We start from the raw sequence: 18824 nt of genomic DNA on the forward strand, positions 1-18824 counted from the left end.
GGATAGGAAACCATAAAGTCTGAAACAGAGGCGTGATTTGATGTGATTTACATTTTAAAAGGATTACTCTGTTGTTGTCATACAAAAAGGTTGTATTTTATTGTTGTTAAAGTCTTCTATGGTTTGAATGCTTGTGTCCCCCCAAAGTGTCTATGTTGAAATCCTAACCCCAAGGTGATGGTATTAGGAGAGGCCTTTTGGGAGATGAATAGGTCATGAGGTTGGAGCCCTCATGAATAGGATTAGTGCTCTTATAAAAGAGGCCCTATACATGGTGGCTCATGCCTGTAATCTCAGCACTTTGGAAGGCCAAGGTGGGTGGATCACAAGGTCAAGAGATTGAGACCATCTTGGCCAACATGGTGAAACCCTGTCTCTACTAAAAATATAAAAATTAGCTGGGAATGGTGGTGCACACCTGTAATACCAGCTATTTGGGAGGCTGAGGCAGAAGAATCGCTTGAACCCAGGAGGCAGAGGGTGCAGCGAGCCGAGATTGTGCCACTGCACTCCAGCCTGGTGACAGAGCGAGACTCCATCTCAAACAACAACAAAAAAAGTGGCCCTATAGAGCTGCCATGTCCCATCCACCAGGTGGGAACACAGCAAGAAGGTGCCATCTATGAACAAGGAAATGGGCCCTCACGATACACTGGACTTTGCAGCTTCCAGAACTGTGAGAAGTAATTTCTATTGTTATAAGACACTTAGCTTCTGGTATTTTGTTATAGCAGTTCAAACAGACCAAGACAAAATCGAATGAATTTTAGTATTGATAATGAAACTAACAATAGGTAGGGGACTGCTACCAATGCTCTGCTGTGGAGAACAGACCCCTGGGGCACAAAGACTGGAAGCAGAGACCACTTAGCCACTGCAGGAGTCGAGGGAGAGCTGATGGACCCTTGGACTTGGGGATAGCAACAGAGGCCTTGTGCAGTGGTAGGATTTGGGATACATGCTCAGTACCTGACTGTGCTAGCTCCTCCTTCTGCTAGTGGGGTAGTATCATTATTCTCATTTTATGGATAAGAAAGCTAAGACCCAGAAATTTCCAGTAACTTGTCCAAAGTCAAATGGCTAATAAGTGGAGTTTAGACTAGAACTCATGTTTTGATGTAAAAACCAAAGAGAAAACAGATCTAGATTCTGAGAGCAGAAAGGATCTGGGTCATTGTGATGCTGACTATGTTGTTAAAAAATTAACAGTGGACCCACTACATAAAGCACATTAAGTATCTTGGGATACCCCTGGAGACTGTAGGTTGCAGTGCCTGGCACGGCCATAGCTGAGCTGCTGGACCTGGAAACCCCTCTCATTTCATCTCCCCGGGATTTCTGCCTGAGAATTTGGCACCATCTCCTACTTCATTGGAGGGGATGGGTATCAGGACCTTTGAGAGGTAAAGGGGCCACCACTCCCTCCTGGGGAAAAGCCAGAATTCAGTGTTTGTATTTACTGAAGATTAGGAGGTGAAGGAACATAGAGGATCTTAGTGGACTGAGATGGGGAACTGTCCCTCAGACTGGTAGGTTGAAGTGGGAGGTGCTGAATTTCTTAATGTGTGTTCAGAGTTCACCCAGAAGAAAGGGTGAGCACAAAGGGAAGAATATGAAAAACAACATATCCTAAGAGAACGGGTTTGAAGAATCAGAAATATTTAACTGAGAAAAGAAACTTCTTAGAAGAGACATGACATCATGACAACTACATTTCAATATCAAAAGAACTGCATGGAGAGGGAGGGGAAGGTGGCAGACTACCCAGACAGCACTGTCCTGAAGGCAGAGCTATAGCCACTGGGTAAAAATAATAAAGAGGCCTGCTCAGCCTCAATAGGAGGAAGAAATGCTTTTCAATTAATCCTGCCAACATAAGAGAAAGGCTTGTTTTTTAAAGGTGGTAATAATAAATCAACAGTACTGTACATTTACATGCATTAGGTTGAACCATATAAAATTGCTGCTGTTCACCTATTTTTGACCTACAAAAACAGTTCATATGACTTGATTTACTACGTCCTCTCATCTCACAGTAATTTCCAAAGCCCTTTCAATGACCTGCAGTTCTCACAGGATCTGTTCCATCTCACCCCTCTCCGGATTTCTCACTGCCCTCTGCTCGTACTGTTCCCCCAGCCACATTCCTTGCTGGCCATTGACTCTCTAACTAATTTCTGCCTAAGGTCTTTGCAGGTGCTATTCCCTCAGACTAGTATATTCTTTCCCCAGATATAAGCCCAGCCTACCTGTCCTTTTTTCCTGGACACTCTTTGACCGTCCAACATAAAATAGCACATCTCTCTTCCCAGTGTCCCACTCTACCCAGCCCTGTGTCTCTCCTGACATTCATTTGTTTGTTCATTGTCTATCTCCCATCATTACAGTGTAAGTTCTGAGAAAAGAAAAGAACTTTCATTTGAGGAATGCAAGTCCTTTTAATTATCAGACCCAGAGAGACATTAAAAGAGATCACAATCATGCCTCACTCTTCCCTTTGAGCTATGTACTCAACTCTTGAAACTGCTTACTTTTGCCACAAGGAGCTATAAATTAACCTGATAATGCCATACAGAACACTATAACCCACTCCCTATAGTTTAACAATGTATAGCCAATCACTAACCAATGTTATTTCTGTAAACCAGTAAGAATTCCTGACAAACAACTTTGTAGCAGTCCACTCCATGTCCGCTTTTTTTGCCTTTAAAAATCCACCTGTAACTGCTGCTAATTGGGGTGTATATTCAGGGCAACTTGAGTGTATGCTCCCAGGTTGCAATCCTCAAGCTTGACCCAAATAAACTTTCCATGTGCGTTAATTTTGCCTCAGCTTCTTCCTTTTAGGTGCACAGTTCGATGAAAGCAGGGACGTTGTTTTGTTTCCTCCTGTGTCCCCAAGTTTTGGTGTAGTTTCAGACACATGGAAAATGTTCAATAAATATTTTTTGCATGAATGGAAAGATTTTTTTTTTTTTTTTTTTTTTTTTTTTTTTTTTTTTTTGAGACGGGAGTCTCGCTGCCGTTTCGCCTGGCTGGAGTGCAGGGGCACGGATCTCGGCTCACTTGCAAGCTCCGCCTCCTGGGTTCACACGCATTGTCTTCCTGCCCTCAGCCTCTCTGAGTAGCTGGGACTACAGGTGCCCGCCACACACGCCCTCGGCTAATTTTTTTTGTATTTTTAAGTAGAGACGGGGTTTCACCGAGGTTAGCCAGGATGGTCTCCGATCTCCTGACCTTGTGATCCGCCTGCCTTGGCCTCCCAAAGTGCTGGGATTACAGGCGCGAGCCACTGCGCCTGGCGAATGAAAGATTTTTATGGACGAGACAACCGAGGCCCAGAGAAGGCAAATGGTTTCCTCAAAGGCACAGAGTTGGTGCCTGCAGAAGCTCAGGGGAATCAAACATTCAGATCCCAAAGTCCAGACCCCATAAAGAGTCACCCTGCTTTCTGGTCCTGTGTTGGTCTTGATGCAGAGCCCATTTGTCTCTGAAGCTGAATTGGGGCTTCTGCTTTGGGTCCATAACAGGGCCAGATGACCCCAGAGGTGCCTTCAATTTTTGAGATCCGATTACCCACTGTTAGGGATCTGTTTTAGTGAGGGAATCATAGAGGCTCTGAGAAAAAAAAGGTTTTGGTCATCCCTCAGGTGACCACCTGATTCTGGGAGCCAGACCCTTTGCTAGGAGTGCTGACATGATACTGTTCGAATAGAAGTCCCAACCAGTGTCTCTTTTGGGGAGGTAGAACATTAATCTGATCCTCAAAATATGAAATATTCCCCAGTTTGCAAATGAATGCAGGATGTGTTTGCATAGCGACCACCAAGAGAGCAGTATTATGTGGAGAGGAACAAAAAGACAAAGCTCCCTGGTTCAATCTGGGGAACTGATGGCTCTACTCTCCCCCGGAGGTTGCCTCTTTGTAGCTAATTACAATGAGTAAAGGAAATGGGAAAGTGAGTGCCAATGAAGTGATCTTTCTCCTCCCCCAGGTTCCTGCTTTACAAGGAGCTGGTCTTTTGGTTTTAGAACCCTGGGGGCTGCCAAGTTGGGCTCTATCATGCCCAGCTGGATGGGCACATTCTCCTAATATCAGGTCACTGCTAGAGCAGCATTCGTGTTGTGTTTGTGGCAGCGAGGTGTGTGGCGTGGGATGCTAGGGAGTGGGGCGCATGGGGTTGGGGGTTAAGATGCTTCAGAGAGTTAATAGACCAAAGTAATCAACTCACATTTGAATAGCATTTGGCAATTTACAAAAGGCTTTTGCGTATCTCATCTCATTGAGTTTTTGCACCATTTTAAACATAAAGAAACGGTAGCTCAAAAAGGTGTGCTGACCTGCCATGCACTGCAGTTACAGGAGGCTTTGCTGGGATTTTAAGCTAAATATTCTCATTCCAAAATCCTTGTTCTTTCCATACCCCTTGGGCAAATGTAGACATCTTTCCTGATGTCTCTAAGGAAGAGGCAAAGGAGGGAAAGGGACAGATGCCCACTACTCCCCTTTCTCTAGGCTAACAAAGCTCACCTTTACTGGGTATTCACTGGCTAGGAATTTTCCCACTAAGCATTTTCCGTGGGATAGTAACTATTACTAGTCCACTTCACAGAGGAGAAAAGAGAGATGCAGAAAGGTAAAGTAACTTACCCAAGGAGGAAACGGTGAAGACAGGGTTTTAGCACTGTCTGTACTAATCGGGATAGGATATACTGTGTTACAGTAACAAATAACCATAAAATTTCAATATCTTAATAAAAATTCATTTCTCCCTCAAACTACATATTCACCATGGGTTGGCTAAAGGGCTCAGGGACCCAGCCAGACAGATTCCACTATGACAAAGCCGTACCATTTGGAATAAATGGGCTCCTGTTGCTAGGGCAGAGGAAGACAATGATGCAGGATCTCACACAAGCAATTAAATGCCTTGGTCTGGAAGTGACATGCCACTTCTGTTTATAGTCAGCTTGGCCTTGTCTAACAGCCAGGGAACTCGGAAAGAGAGAATTCAATATCAATAAGTACTGGTCATATCTATCGGCTTGGTAGACTGACTTGAACGTCCATGCTTTTAATCACCATGCTACACTACTTTATCAAGCACGAACTCCTCTAGGTTAAATTCCTTTTATGTATTGTGTTTATGGGTTTGCTTCCCCTCCCGCTTTCCTTCCCTCCATGCCTGCATTCCTCCAGCACATGCTGAGAAACTACATACACTCTGTTGGGTGATGGATACTAAAATAAATGATACATGCTCTCTGCCTTTCAGTGACCTTCTTTTAGGAGAAAAGTGCTAATGTGTCACACACAACATCCTGTTATCAAAGCAGAAGGGCTATAAATGAGATGAGATCAGTGAGATAATAGCTAACCCACGAGACTTCCAGGGAGGAAGAGAAGGTGAGTAATGAGTCAGGCAAGGCTTCCTGAAGGAGATGGCCTTTGGGCTGGGCCTTGAAGATAAATAAAACTTGGAAATGGGAAAGCAAAGGAACTCCAGGAAGAGAAAAGAGCTTGGACAAAAGCACAGAGGGAGGAAAGTTCAGGGGCATACCACAAGCAAGGCATAATTCCATTTAACTGTGTTGAAATGTAGGGTAAGTGTAGGGGAGGGTTGTGAAGTAAGTGAAAGATGTGGGGTCATCTCATGGAGAAATCTGAACTCACACAGGAATGTGTTGATGCCTAGGCCAATAGCTGCTGTTGTGACGCCAAAGCCTCACAATGAGGGGGTGGCTTTTACAACTTTGCAAAGCCAGATGATAAAGGGGCTGTGTCATTATTACTTATCCTCAGGCTGGAGGTGACTTAGAGGGGCTGGGGCTCCCATCCCAGGAAGAGGCCTAATATGCAGGGACAAGGTCCTGTGGCCTTTCTTGTGGCTGAGAGTTGGTTTAGGCCCTTGGAGCCTTATGTAGTGCCCTACAAATACTTGTCCCAAAGAACCTGCTGGCCCTGTGCTGGGGTCTGGGGATGTGGAGATGAATAAATGTATCCCAGGTGGACACATAACATAGGAAGCACCCCACCCAGCACCACTTGGCCTGATAGTATTCACCTGTGCCTCCACATTTGCACAACTTGGCTTCCTGTCCTGGTTTCTTCTTTTTTCCCTACTGTTTCCTATTTGCTTTTGTATTCGATCAATGCCATTTTTACCTATGCCAGTGCAACTTACCTCAATGCAGCCTCCAAATATAACTGTACCTTGGCCTCTCATTCCCATCCAGGTTGGATTCACTTTGGGCTACCTATAGGTTCTTGGTCCTGGCTACATGCCTCCAAACCCCAGGCCCCACAGCACCTTGCACCCTCCCTCAGCTGCAGCTCCTGTGCTGTGACTTCTAGCCCTCTTGGAAATGGGTTGCATTATTTCAAAAGTATTTTCTTCAGCTCTTACATCCTGTCTTCCTCTCTATGTTGGGTGTCCCTTGTGTACAAAAAAGGCTACTGTACACTGTCTTGAGTTTGCTTGGTTGTTAACTGGATGAAGAAAACAATAAACCCTATTTCTCTAATGATTTATAGCTTTAAAAACCATTATATGGGCCAAGCGCAGTGGATCACACCTGTAATCCCAGCGACTCCAGAGGCCGAGGTGGGTGGATTACTTGAACTCGGGAGTTTGAGACCAGCCTGGGCAACACAGTCTCTACAACAAAACAAAATAAAAGTCCAAAACAAAATAAAACAAAACATTATCTGAAAAAGCATTATCTGAAAACAATTTCAGGTATCTGCAAACACTCCTGAGAAATGAGCAAAGTGAAACCCATGGGAACTCAACTCAGGGAATTTAGGATTTCTCAGCAGGATGGCCTGTGTGTGTGTGCACTCCTGCGCCATCTGTTTTTTCATTTTGCTTCACTACAAGTTCAAAAGGTTGGAGACCTCATAACTTTGCTTTTTACCCAAACCACAGCATTTTAAATAAACAAAACCAGCCATTCTTACACACCTGTCCCAATTCCTTTGGGATCTGGATCTCAGATTGAAAAGTCTCCCCCTTTCCCATTCCCATAATGTGATCTGGCACAGAACATTTGGATGCTGTGTTCCAATAGCAGGAGCCTCCAGCTGTTTGTCCCTGAACTGCCATAACTGGCCTCAGGGTTCTGCACAAGTGGCAAACTAGAGAATACATTTTTGCCCCATGGCCTGGAGGTGGCACAAACACTGTTTCTGCAATTTCAGTCCAAACCTGTTTTTTCCCCAAACCAGAACTATCACCCAAAGTCAGGCAGGCTTTTAAGTAACTAGCCGTTAATGCATTAAACAACACAAAACATGGTACTTTTAAAACATTTATATTTATATATATAAAAAAATTAAATATATATAATATATAGTGTGTTTGAGACTAAAATATAGTACATAATATTTTAAAAAAAAGAAAAAAGTAGAATAGGAAAAGGTGTGAGGGACACACAGATACACATTGCTAAAACCTACGATGGTTTGTCCTAACAAAATAATATCTTTTTTTCTCTTCTCTTAATTATCATCATGGATCCATTTATTTCTGGGGTCTGGGTGGAGAAAATTCAGCTGGAGCTAGAAATGGATGTTGCAGTCCCAAGAATGGCTGGGTAGAAAATGTGACCACAGGGAGCCCTGGGCCTCCTCTGGTGAAATTGGACACCTCAAAATTTTCTGGGTCACTGTTGCTAACAAGATTGTGTGGAGTTTCATTGTATTGGGATTTTGGCTGCTCTCTCCCCAGAGTTAGGGTATTCTCAGGGGGGCAGCATCTGAAGAGCTCCAGAAGCAAACAGAAGAGCTCAGGGCTCCTCAGCACTCAACAAGGCCGGTGGCTGGGGCCAACAAAAAACCAGGGTAGGGACAGCAGACTGGCAGGAATGAGTGACATTTCTATGCAAATGGAGTTATTATTATTATTTTATTATTATTAAGGGCAGGTTTGTACCAGAACTGCCCAGTATGGCCTCTGACTTCTGCGCAGCAATTATTTCTCCAGGGACAGGGCCTGGAGCTCCCTCACAGTGATGCAAAAAAATGGGATTCCCCACTAATCCCCCACACACCTACTTCCTACCAAATCACACATCTCTCAGTCCTCTCCAGCAGCCCAGAAGTGAGCATCGGGACCACGCTGACAAAGGTGAGCCAATGCCTTTCACAAAAAGCCTGGCCTTGAGGAGAGGAGGAGAAATACCATAGGGGGATAGGAGGAGGCCAAGAGAAGGGAATGGGATATTTAAATGCTAATTTTATAGCATCTTCACAAAAATAAATGCCTTTCAATTGCATCCCTTGGCCTGTGTACTTCAGTGTTCATTATGGCCTTGCCAGGGTCAGGAGCTTCACTAATCCTTTTGGGCGATTATCAACATGCACAGTGGCCTGTAGAGGCACCAAGCGGTGGCCTGGCTCAGGTCAGACAGCACTAACGTGGGGAAGCCAGGATTTCTGAGGCCAGGATGCTTGGGGAGGAACTGGAGTTTAGCTGTGGGGACAGAACCTTCCACACAGCAAAGAACAAGGCAGTTCGCTCCAAACGGGGTCTTGGCTTTCATGCGGCTTTCTTCAAACCCAAATGGCCGAACATTGCTATGAACGTGGGTCACGTATACTGAGACATCGATTCCGTTTTATGGAGCCTGGGACTGTGGCTCCTGACAGGTTAACGAGAGGGCACGAAACTCCAGTGCAACGTGCTCCATTTTGAAAGCAGATAAAGCTCCCCTCAAAGTGAAGAGGAAAGTAGCCCTGCTGGGATAAGGGGAGAGCATACTGCCTGAAGACAGGGTGCTCACCTGAAGACAGGGTGCTCACATGAACATTTTCACTCCAAGCAAGACAGTGATGAGAGCACAGCACTGCTCCCATCTTGGACCCTTTCCTTTCTCACTGACTAGGCTTTTTGCTTCATGCAAATTCTGTGGCTGGACTTTGAGGGATCCAGAATTTAGGATATAGGGCGGGCCCTTTACGAGGGAAGTGACCATGGCTCAGCCAAAATCACAAGATCCTTTTCAAGATCCAGAATGTATTCCAAAATTGTTGTACCCCTTTCCCTCCACTGGCTCCCCTTGCAAGTTGCTCCTTCTCAGGCGGGGGCAGCTGTGCATACTCCCCGACCTCTGGCTCCAGGCACCTTGGACTGCAGGCTTCATCTGTTTGGTAAGAAGAGCAAGCTGTCCCTGGGCCGGAGGAATGTTCCTAAGGATCAGGGTGGAGAAAGGCTACTCCCATTTTCCCTTACAGAAGCAGTGCTTGAAACCTAGGCACATAATATGCCTATGTGCATACTATGTCCTGCCCTGGCAAAAGACACGTTTGCAAACCAATCAGAAATGAGTGGGGAGCAGCACAGATGACCCAATAGCCAAAGGATAGCCCCACATCAATTTTACTCTGAGGCTTAGGGTGTATTTTGTGTTGTTGTTTGGGATAAAGGGGTCCCTGGTGGAAACTCATTCACAACACTTCTGACAAGATAATGAAGCCCATGGTGAAAGCTTCTTCTTCAAACAGGAGAGAACCCCCCCGACCAGCTCCCCAGCACTCACCATGCTTGCTACTGTTCCCAGTTCCTTGCCAGCAATGGGCAGTCCCACCCCTACCGGCAGCACAATAGGTATAACAAAACCAGAATAGTTTTAGGTTTGTGCAACTCTCTCCCTTCATTTTACAGGCCAGACAAATAGAGGGCAATGAACAGAAAGTTAGGCCAAGATCTAACCTTGGCAGCTTCAGGACTGGGTCCTGGGTCTCCTGACCTCTAGTCCCTTGCTCTTTCCACTAAAACAAGCCGTCAAAGGTGATCAAGATCACCAACTATTGAGGCATCACCATGTTGCAGGACTCCAGGATTCGACAGCAAAGCTCTGTGATCAAGGATGCCTTCCACTCCCCAGAAAAGCTATTCCACTGGGCCCTTCAGGTAGGTTCCAATTCAGATTCTGATGGCACCAACATGTCAGTTACAGAGGGCAGAGACGACCTTGGTTGCTGATGCTTCCCTGTGCCTTCCTGGGTGCCTGCTTGACACCCAAGAGGCTCTGGTTCACGTGTTAAGGAGTAGAGAACAGTGAACTAGCTCTGTGTCAGGCTTCTGAAAACTAGGCTTCCTTTCGCAACCATTTTCCCTGCACCATTAGCTCAATTACCTAGTAACCTTAGGCCCTCTCTCCATCATTTCAGTAGCATGAAACTGATACTTAAGCCAAAAAGGGACAAATAAGAGAATCTAGCCAAACCCAAAACAAAAATGATTTTTTTGGAATGTTCATGTTTAAAAAGCCACCATCTTTAGACTCTTAAGTCTTTGGATTACCCATGGCTTCTGGTTTTTGTGAAAATAATAGAAATTTGCATGAATTTGTCTGTGCAAGAACCTGAATTTCTTGACAGACCTTCCCACTGAGCTCTCGTAAAAGGACTCTATAGAAAGGTATCAGCTTCCAGGGATGGAATACAGCTGGAAGCCTGTAAATGCCCTGGGTAGGGCCCACTCCACAGGAGTTTTCCCTGCTGAAATGAAGGAGGATGCAGAGGCTTCCTGCAAGGTTAAAACTAGAGCTACTTGCTTCCTGGGTATCATCTGGTCCTTCCTAGCAAGGGGGTGGCCAGGAATGTCGCCCCCAGACCCATCTGTAAGGGCGGTAATGGCCTGTGGCTGATAAGCATGTAACTCATTAAAGCGAACATGAGTTATGAATGGTGACCACGGAGAAAGGGAGAGGAACATTTTGGGAACTGCACCAGAGGCTCTGCCTCCCATTGGGCTGCACATGTAGTTGGGGAGGTGGGAAACAGCCAACTCCAGACACTGCTTCTTAAGAAGGCGTGGCTGGGGCAGGGGTACAGGTTCTCCTTGGAGCTCCTGTTCTCTTTGGTCAGAAGATGGTGGCTGAGAAGCGGTCACATGGAATGTGTGTGTTGGGTATGCGTGCACATGGAGGAGGAGGAATGGCCCGTGGAATGCCTGTGGTGCCCTTCCGCGCCACCTTCTCCCGGTCAGCACAAGTTCTCTGTCAGGGCCATTTCCAGGCCCCTTACCTCTCCAGGTCCCCTCACCCATCTGTCCATCTGTCTCCTAACACTGTAACACTTAACAGTGTGTCCGAGGCTCACAAGTACCCGCTCCCTGCACAACCGCCCACGTAGGGTCGGTCATCCAAAGCTTGACACTCAAGGCACTGAAAGTGGAAGAAGGAATCTGATTGGTCCAAGAAAAAAAAAAAAAAAGACACTTAAAAAACCAAAACCTGTCTCCCACACGCCCTGGAAAGTGGTCTCCAACCAACTGATGGGACCTAGGGTAGGAGAGTAGAGCTGGAGAGCCAGGCCCCCTCCCTAACCCTAACGGAGCCCACTGTGTGACAGGTCTGGCAACCTGAATGTTTAAAAATGGATTCAAAGTGCTTGGAGACTGAAAGAATAATGGAGGGTGTTAGAAACCCCATGGAGAAGAATAGGTAGCACCTTTCCTTTCCAATGGGACTTGTATTTGAGTGGGGGAATCCCTACATCTTTTCTTCCCAAATGAGGTTTTCATTGTTTTTTGTTTTCTTTGAAAAATTGTACAGCACCCTCACCCCTACCTCACCACTCCCCAAACCAGCTCAAGCGTTAAAGCCAGGAAGTGGGGCAGACTGGGGAGAGGAGGCCTGTGTGGCTCCCTCTAGTGTTGGTTCTGGAAACTGCTGCGCAGCACACAGCGGTCTCTGGGTCAATCAGGACATGGTCCTGGCCTTTCTTTCTCCACCAGGACCCTGACTTATCTGGCTGGCCCAGCATAGATGAGAAGGAAAGCGGGCAGTGCTGCCGGGGATTCCTGGATCCCTCTGCATGCTGACAGACAGCTGTCCACAGTGGGCCAAGGTGACTGGTATTTTGATCCCAGCTGAATGAAGGCTGGATTTGAATGCAGTGCCAGGGCTGTTCTGTAGACAAGAGCAAACATAAATCCAAGCTCCCTTCTGCAGTACCCTGAGGAAGGAGAGATGCACCCAGGGCATGAATGCAAACAACACAGGGACTGGCCAGGCTATCCTGTTTTCCACCTGTCTGTGCCACAGCCACCCACTCCCATACTTCATGTCCCTAGGCCAAAGCCTGCCCACCCCTGGGTACCCCCATTTCCACTTATGGGAGATCAGAGGGGTGGGATAGAAAGGGAATGCTAAAAAGTGCCCCCTCTGCTCTCCCCAACCTTCACTTTCCCTGTCCCCATTCTAGGGTCAGGCAAGAGTGCAGGTCAGAAGAGACACATCCTCCCGAAGAAGAGGGAAGGGCAGGCCCAGGAGGCTGGGGCATGCAGAGCACCATCCTCGGGACGGGGTGTTTCTGGGAGACCTGCTCCCCACCTGCCACGGTGGGAGGAAGAAGGCTGGTCCAAGAAGGGAGCAATGAGCAATGCCCCTGAATATCAGGGAACAGCTGTGAAAGCCTTCTCCTCTGCCCCGCAGAGATGCCCCAGCCAGGCTCTGGCCCCTACACATGAGTCTGCATGCGCTGCTGGAATCGCTGGCCGTACCGTAGGTCGAGTGCTCGGGAGGTGTACGGAAGATCGGGGGAGTGGCTGTAGCGTACTTGCCAATGGGGTCATTACGGCCTCATATGGGGTCCGGCCTCCAGGCCAGAGGGTGGGGCCTGGGGGTAGCCCAGTCGGTAGGTGGGGTACCGGCTGCCCCAGGGAAGGGATGGGAGGTTGAACTTTCATAGTTCTCGTTAGGACCAGCTGACTGGTTGTGTCGGTGCCAGCTGGGGCAGCAGGGCCAGGGGCTGTGGGCTCAGGGCCATAGTCAGAGGCAGGGGCCCGGCTATAGGTGTTGAGCTGGGCATAGCCGCTGGAGTGGGAGAGACGGGATGAGGGGCGGCCGTCGAAGCGGGCAGGGCCAGGGGCACGGTAGTCAGCATAGAGCACTGCCCTGGAAGACGGGCGGTCTTCATGGGCACGCACGTTGTAGTAGCCATTGGTGGGGTCCTGGGGGCAATGAGAGAAGAGGATGGAGGCAGTGTTCCCTCTTGGTTGGGGATCAAGTCTCACCATGGCCTTCTGGGCTTCCTCCTCTGGCTCTCCCTATGTCCCCATCTAGCATTCCACCTCCTCTGCTCCTTCAAAATCCCTCCCAACCACTCCTCCCCAAGTCTGTCCTCACCTCCCTGCTACAGGCCCTCGGAAACCCACTGGTCCACCAGCCCTCGTGCCCTGGCCCCTTCCCCCTTTCCCACCTTCATCTCATACTCCTCCCGGGTGTCAATAGTGTCGCAGCGCAGGTCCTGCTTCAGATCCACATCATCCTTAAACGACTGTGGAGCAGCAGGAGTGGGGCGTCAGCAGACGGAAGCCCTGCTCTTTTCGACTCTCACCAACCCCTCCCCACACTGAGCAGGTGTCAGAGGCCACCTGCTCACAGGAGGGGTCTGAGGTCAAGGGCAGACTTGAGTTCTGGGTTCTCTACGCAGAGGCTCTAGGATGTGGTGGGAAGAGGCCAGAGACCTCGGTTCGAGCACTAGTTTGGTTGCTAACATGTAATGGGACCTTGTATATGTCACTGCCCCCCTCCAGGGCTGTTTCCTCACCTCAGCAATGAGGCAGATGGACCAGAAAGCCTCTGGGGGCTTCCAACTTTCACACTCTGTGGGGCAAAGGAAGTCTTTGGAGAACCCCAGCTGCCTATCCTCTGCTGGAGGAAACTAGCCTGGGGTGTGTGTGAGAGAGAGAGTATGTGTGTGAGTGTGGGAGAGTGTGTGTGGCAGGACCAGGGAAGGCCGATTGAGGAAGGAGAGAATGACCACGGTTATTAGAGATCTGGGATGGAGCTGTTCCTCAGAGGGTGGAGAAGGCAGGAGGCCAGCGAGGAGCAGGACCCTCACCGAGTAGATGGCCTTCATGACCCGGGTCGCTGTGGAGACGCTGGCAGTGTCATCCTCCCGGTCAGAATGCATTGTAAGTGGCTCTCGGTTCACTGTCTCCACCTTGATATCCAGCTTCCTCAGGGTAACGTCCTTGCGACCTGGGATGGGAGAGGCAGCTTGGACCAAGTGCTTCCTGCTGGCCTCTGCAGCAGCTGCTTCAGGCTCCCTCTGGGCTGGAGCTCAACGGCCAACCCCCCATCCATCCCAACACTGCCTGTCACAGCCCTGGAAGGGCCAGGGGAAGGCTGTGGGCTGCACAGGGCCCATACTCACTGCCTTTGCGGCGCCGGTAGAGGAAGAATACCAAGGTGATGAAGAAGAAGATGAGCAGGATGCTCGCGCCGATGGTGGCCCCAGCTATGATGCCCACAGGTAACACCTCTTTCGACGGGGAAGGAAAGGTGGAGGCATGAGGCTGGAGTTATACTGGGAGCTAAGCTCAGTGCTGGCTGAAGGCTAGGCCACAGCTACAGAGGCAACCTTGGCTTGTGTACAGGGCTAAGTTTTGACTGAGCCTGGGAACAGCATTCAGTTTAAGTCAAGGTTGGATCAGAGAGGAAGGTCTGCACTGTGGTTGGATTTTGGTCTGTGATCCAGCTCCATCAGAATGGAGATCATGGTCACGTCTCATCCCTGCAGCTGGGGCAGGAGTTTGCCCCTGACCTTGGCCGTCTGTTGATCTCTGTCCTTCAGCTCACCTGACTATGATGCTTGGCCCCTCGCTCTTGTTTGAGGCCAGCTGTCTCCAGACTCTCCAATCTGCCACCCATATTCCGACATCTTTCATCACCGTGCCATCCGTAATACCACTGTGACTGCCCCATGTGCACCTATCTACCCAGGGCTCCAACAGTTTTCCTTGGTTTCCTCTGCTTCCCAGAGCTGAGGAGGAGCTCAGGAATCCTGCTTCCAGTCTTCTCTCTCTTCCTAGCAGCTCTAGCTGAATCCAGATCCTGCTTATAGCTTTTCCTCTCTGAGATCCTTCCCTGTGGAGCTCCACATTACTGTATCTACTCCATTCTTCCCTACCCCTAACCCCCTTGCTGGCATCATCAGTTAAGACCGAAGTGATGGGCCGGGTGCAGTGGCTCACACCTGTAATCCCAGCACTTTGGGAGGCTGAGGTGGGTAGATCATGAGATCAGGGGATCAAGACCATCTTGGCCAACACAGTGAAACCCTGTCTCCACTAAAAATACAAAAAATTAGCCAGGGGCGTGGTGGCACACACCTGTAGTCCCAGCTATGCGGGAGGCTGAGGTAGGAGACTAATTTGAACCTGGGAGGCACGGGTTGCAGTAAGCCAAGATTGCACCACTGTACTCCAGTCTGGGTGACAGAGTGAGACTCCGTCTCAAAAAAAAAAGGACAGAAGTGATGGGATGCTGTCATTTCCACGCGGTTCCCCATCTCCTATGTCAAATGGTTAGTTCTCAAAAAATAAAACAACAACAAAAAAGTGCTTTTCCTCCTTGGACTTGGTAGCTTCCAAAAGTCAAAGGAATACCTCTTTTATCATGTGACATGTGAGAAGTGCCTTAAAGGAGAGAGCACTTTTCTGCTATCCGAGTGACAATTCTTGAAGAGGTGGGGGAACCCATACTTACTGAACACCTATTATATGCCAGGCATTTTGTAAATATTCTCTCATTTAATCCTCACAGCAGCCCAATGAGATGGGCAGCATTATTCCCTTTTGCAGTTCATATGATTCTTCTCCATCTGAATATTAATTTGCTACCACTCTGTAAGTCCCTCCACTACACTGAAAGTTTCTTGAGGTCAGGGACTGTGTCTTGTTCACAGCTCTTCCTGCAGACCCTGGGGCAGAGCCTGGCACACAGCAAATGCTCAATACACTTTAACAAAGTGAGGGAATTTCCCCAGTTGAGCATATGGAGGACAGGTTCTGGTGGGAAGGCCCAAGAGAGTTCTTTCCCTGATGCACAGACTCTTATAATAGGCAGGAATCAGACGGGAGTAGCCCCAAACCCCTTCACTCCTGATCTCTCAGCCGGGACATCCCTCTGTGTGTCACCTCCCTCAGAGCAGAGCCCAAGAGAAGGGGAGCGGCTGAGCCCTGCCCCTGGAGAAAAGAGGGAGCAGAATCCTCAGGCTGCCCTGCACCCCAGCTGGCAGGCAGCACTGCCAGTCACCTCGCTCTTCCAGCTGGATGATGGCTGTGCCTGGCCCGAAGCTGTTCCAGGCGGTGCAGTTGTAGTGAGTCTGAAAGTCGGCCTCCATGACATTGTTGATGGTGAGCGTGGATAGCACCCCACTGCCTGAGTTGGTCCTCTCCACTGTATAGCGCTCCAGGGTCCCCACCTCCAAGAAGTTCTCCTTCCATGCCCATGCCTGCAGTGGAGAGGGCAGGAAGGAGGTAAGAAAGGGGCAGGTGGCAGAAGCCCATGCCCACGTGTCCCCTGATCCACCCTCAAGGCACCCTTACCCCTATGTGCCATGTGTGCCCCACGAGCCCAGCCTAACACCTCCCTGTAACAAACCTAAGTCACTCCTGCTGCCTCACACCCTCGGCACTGACTCTCCACTCAAGGAGGAGCAGTGGCTCCCAAGCATGGCTGGCATCAGATTTACCTAGGGAGATTCTTTCAAATGTAGATTTTTGGGACTTATGTCCTACATAGGAATCTCCAGGGAGGAGGAGAATCTCTATTTTCATAATGATCACATGTGATGTGGATGCAGCTGATCCAATGAACCGACACTGGGAACCCCAGATGTTGTAGAAAAAGTTCTGCATTGGTCCTCAAGAACGCTGGGCTCCTCTGCCCATCAAGCCCCTGTGTGGCCTCCCTGTCCCTCTCTAGGCCTCATTTTCTTCATCTATACAATGACAGAACCAGGCTAGGGCCAGACAATGCTCAAGATTTCTTTCAGCTCTGATAGTCTGTGATTCTAACTAAGCGTAACTCAATCTTTAGGCGTAACTTTAACCAACCCACACGACCTGCCTGGCTGGCTCTGAGACTGATCCATAGACTTATAATAGGCAGAACCCACAATGGGGTATCCCTGGACGGTTCCATCCCTGACCTCTCAGCTGGGCCATTCCCCTGCATGGCCCCTTCCTCAGAGTGGAGCCTAAGGGGAAGGGAGCAGCCGAGAACTGGCTCCTTTCCAGGGATCAATCCTCCTAGATCTGCAAGGAAAGCCCCCCGGGAGCCCAGCCGCCTGCTGCCCGGGCGGCCGTGGTAATGAAGTGTCCCTGGGCAGCCCTGGAGTTAGCCAAATGGTCATTAAATGTGATGAGGGGTTTGACAGTTAATGGTCACGGAAGGAATTAATGGCTCATGGTGTGGCGGAGAGGAGAAAGGAGGGAGGAGAGTGGCAAGGCAAAGGGGCTGGTAGGAGGAAGGCAAGAGGAGGGAGAGAAGAGTGGGCCAGGCAGGCAGGAGAACTGATGGGAAGGGAGGGAGAGGGCAGGCGCCAGAGGAGGAGGAGACAGGGAAGGGGAGGGAACAAGGAAAAGAGCAGGAGGTCAATGACAGGGCAGATGAGGGAGAAAAGAGGGGAAGTGTTAGCCCAGGGGAGAGAGCGGGGAACTAACATGAATTGAGTGCTGGCCTAGGCATCTCATACCTGTTGCTGCCATGACTTCTCACAGCAACTCTATTAGGTAGGATTTACTGGCCTTGTTTTATAGATGAATAAACTGAGGTTCAAAACATTAAGTGATCTGCTCAGGGACACATAACAAGTAAGGGAGGAGGTGGGATTTGAGCAGGTAAAGGGACAGAGGGACAGAAAGCAGAAGATTCGAGGATGGAAACGGGACAGGGAAGTTGAAGGAGCAAAACCAGCAGAGGTGAGAGGAGACTGAGCCTGGGCAAAGAAGCAGGGAGGGCTGGCTGTCCGCAGGCAGGTCCACCACTCACTATGCGGTCTGGGGGTGGTGTGCTCCCAATGAAACACTCCACCTTGCCACCGTCACCCCTCACAGCGTACTGCACCGCCTCACTGGAGATGATGGGGGGCCCTGCAAGCAAGAAGACACACGTCAGAACCCGTTAAAAACCGCAGTGCCAGCCCACCCAGGCCCGGCTGCCTCTCAGGCCACTCACTCACCGTTCACATAAAGCGGCACCTCCCGCTCAGCCACTCCGATTCGAGGCACAATGGCCCGGCAAGTGTAGGTGCCAGCGTCTGCCTGAGTCACCGACTTCAGCAGCAGCTGGTTGCTGTTACTCAGGACCTGGGCAGAGAGAGCAGCCTCGGGTGGGGAGCCAGGAGGCCTCGGCCCCTAGGTCCATGAGGGCCCCACATCGGAGGCATTGGAAAGAAAGCAGGAAGGGCCACAAGTGAATTCCCAGAAGGGAAATGGGATTCCCGAGTCCATTTTGGTCCATGCTCTGACTCTACACAGGTTGGCACGTAAATACCCTATCTCTGAAAGAGTGGGCAGGGATGGGGTGGAGGCCAGAGAGGGCAGGTGAAGGCTGCAATTATTTTAGGAGGATGCAGCCTCTTCTGATGATCTGTCGTGTTTTCATTGCCAAATGAGGTAGGACGTTTTACTCTGAGATTCCTCTTCCTGCAGTTCTGGCCCAAATGGTCTAATGGGCGTCTCTGCAGAGCTATAGACTCCAGCCTTCTCTAGAGAATCGCCTCAGCTTCCCCACCTCCCTGTGCAGCATTATTTACCAGACCTTTGCCACTGCAGCAGGCCCATCCCAGGCCCTCTCCCTTCCTCCCATCCCACCCTGCTTCCCATGCATAGCTGAGTTTGTCCCCCCAGTGCTTCTGAACTGGACAGCTGTCCTGTGAGAAGAGGTGGGGATAACTGTAAGCACTTTCTCCTCCAAATCCCAAGACCCTAGAAATAGCCCAGGTTCAAAGATGATGCTGCAGCCCCCCATCTACTCCCATCTGTGGCCATACCTCTTCCTCCCAGCATTCAGAATAGGCA

At 49.4% G+C, this 18824-nt stretch overlaps 2 protein-coding genes across 2 annotated transcripts in view; both read right to left on the reverse strand.

The window, feature by feature from the left end:
* Positions 1-7301: 7301 nt before the first annotated feature.
* LOC108527589 (uncharacterized) lies at positions 7302-11211 on the reverse strand. Its single transcript, XM_017868934.1, has one exon. It carries the CDS (start codon positions 11052-11054, stop codon positions 10428-10430), a length of 627 nt encoding a protein of 208 aa, XP_017724423.1. The 5' UTR covers positions 11055-11211; the 3' UTR covers positions 7302-10427.
* Positions 11212-12408: 1197 nt separating this feature from the next.
* The window catches only part of KIRREL1 (kirre like nephrin family adhesion molecule 1), a 103212-nt gene continuing 96796 nt past the window's right edge, over positions 12409-18824 (reverse strand). The window contains 12 exon segments of the mRNA XM_017868933.1: positions 12409-12547; positions 12550-12582; positions 12585-12605; positions 12608-12660; positions 12663-12711; positions 12714-12962; positions 13211-13288; positions 13856-13995; positions 14171-14278; positions 16054-16252; positions 17794-17894; positions 17984-18110. Coding sequence (XP_017724422.1) covers positions 12470-12547; positions 12550-12582; positions 12585-12605; positions 12608-12660; positions 12663-12711; positions 12714-12962; positions 13211-13288; positions 13856-13995; positions 14171-14278; positions 16054-16252; positions 17794-17894; positions 17984-18110 — 1236 coding nt within the window. The 3' untranslated portion in view covers positions 12409-12469.

This window comes from Rhinopithecus bieti, unplaced genomic scaffold, assembly GCF_001698545.2.
Source record: "Rhinopithecus bieti isolate Rb0 unplaced genomic scaffold, ASM169854v2 scaffold_4830, whole genome shotgun sequence".
NCBI lineage: Eukaryota > Metazoa > Chordata > Mammalia > Primates > Cercopithecidae > Rhinopithecus > Rhinopithecus bieti.

Bases quoted from the DNA above. Each gene is read 5' to 3' on its own strand.
- LOC108527589 (XM_017868934.1), bottom strand. From the start codon at position 11,054: ATGGGTGAGGGGACCTGGAGAGGTAAGGGGCCTGGAAATGGCCCTGAC.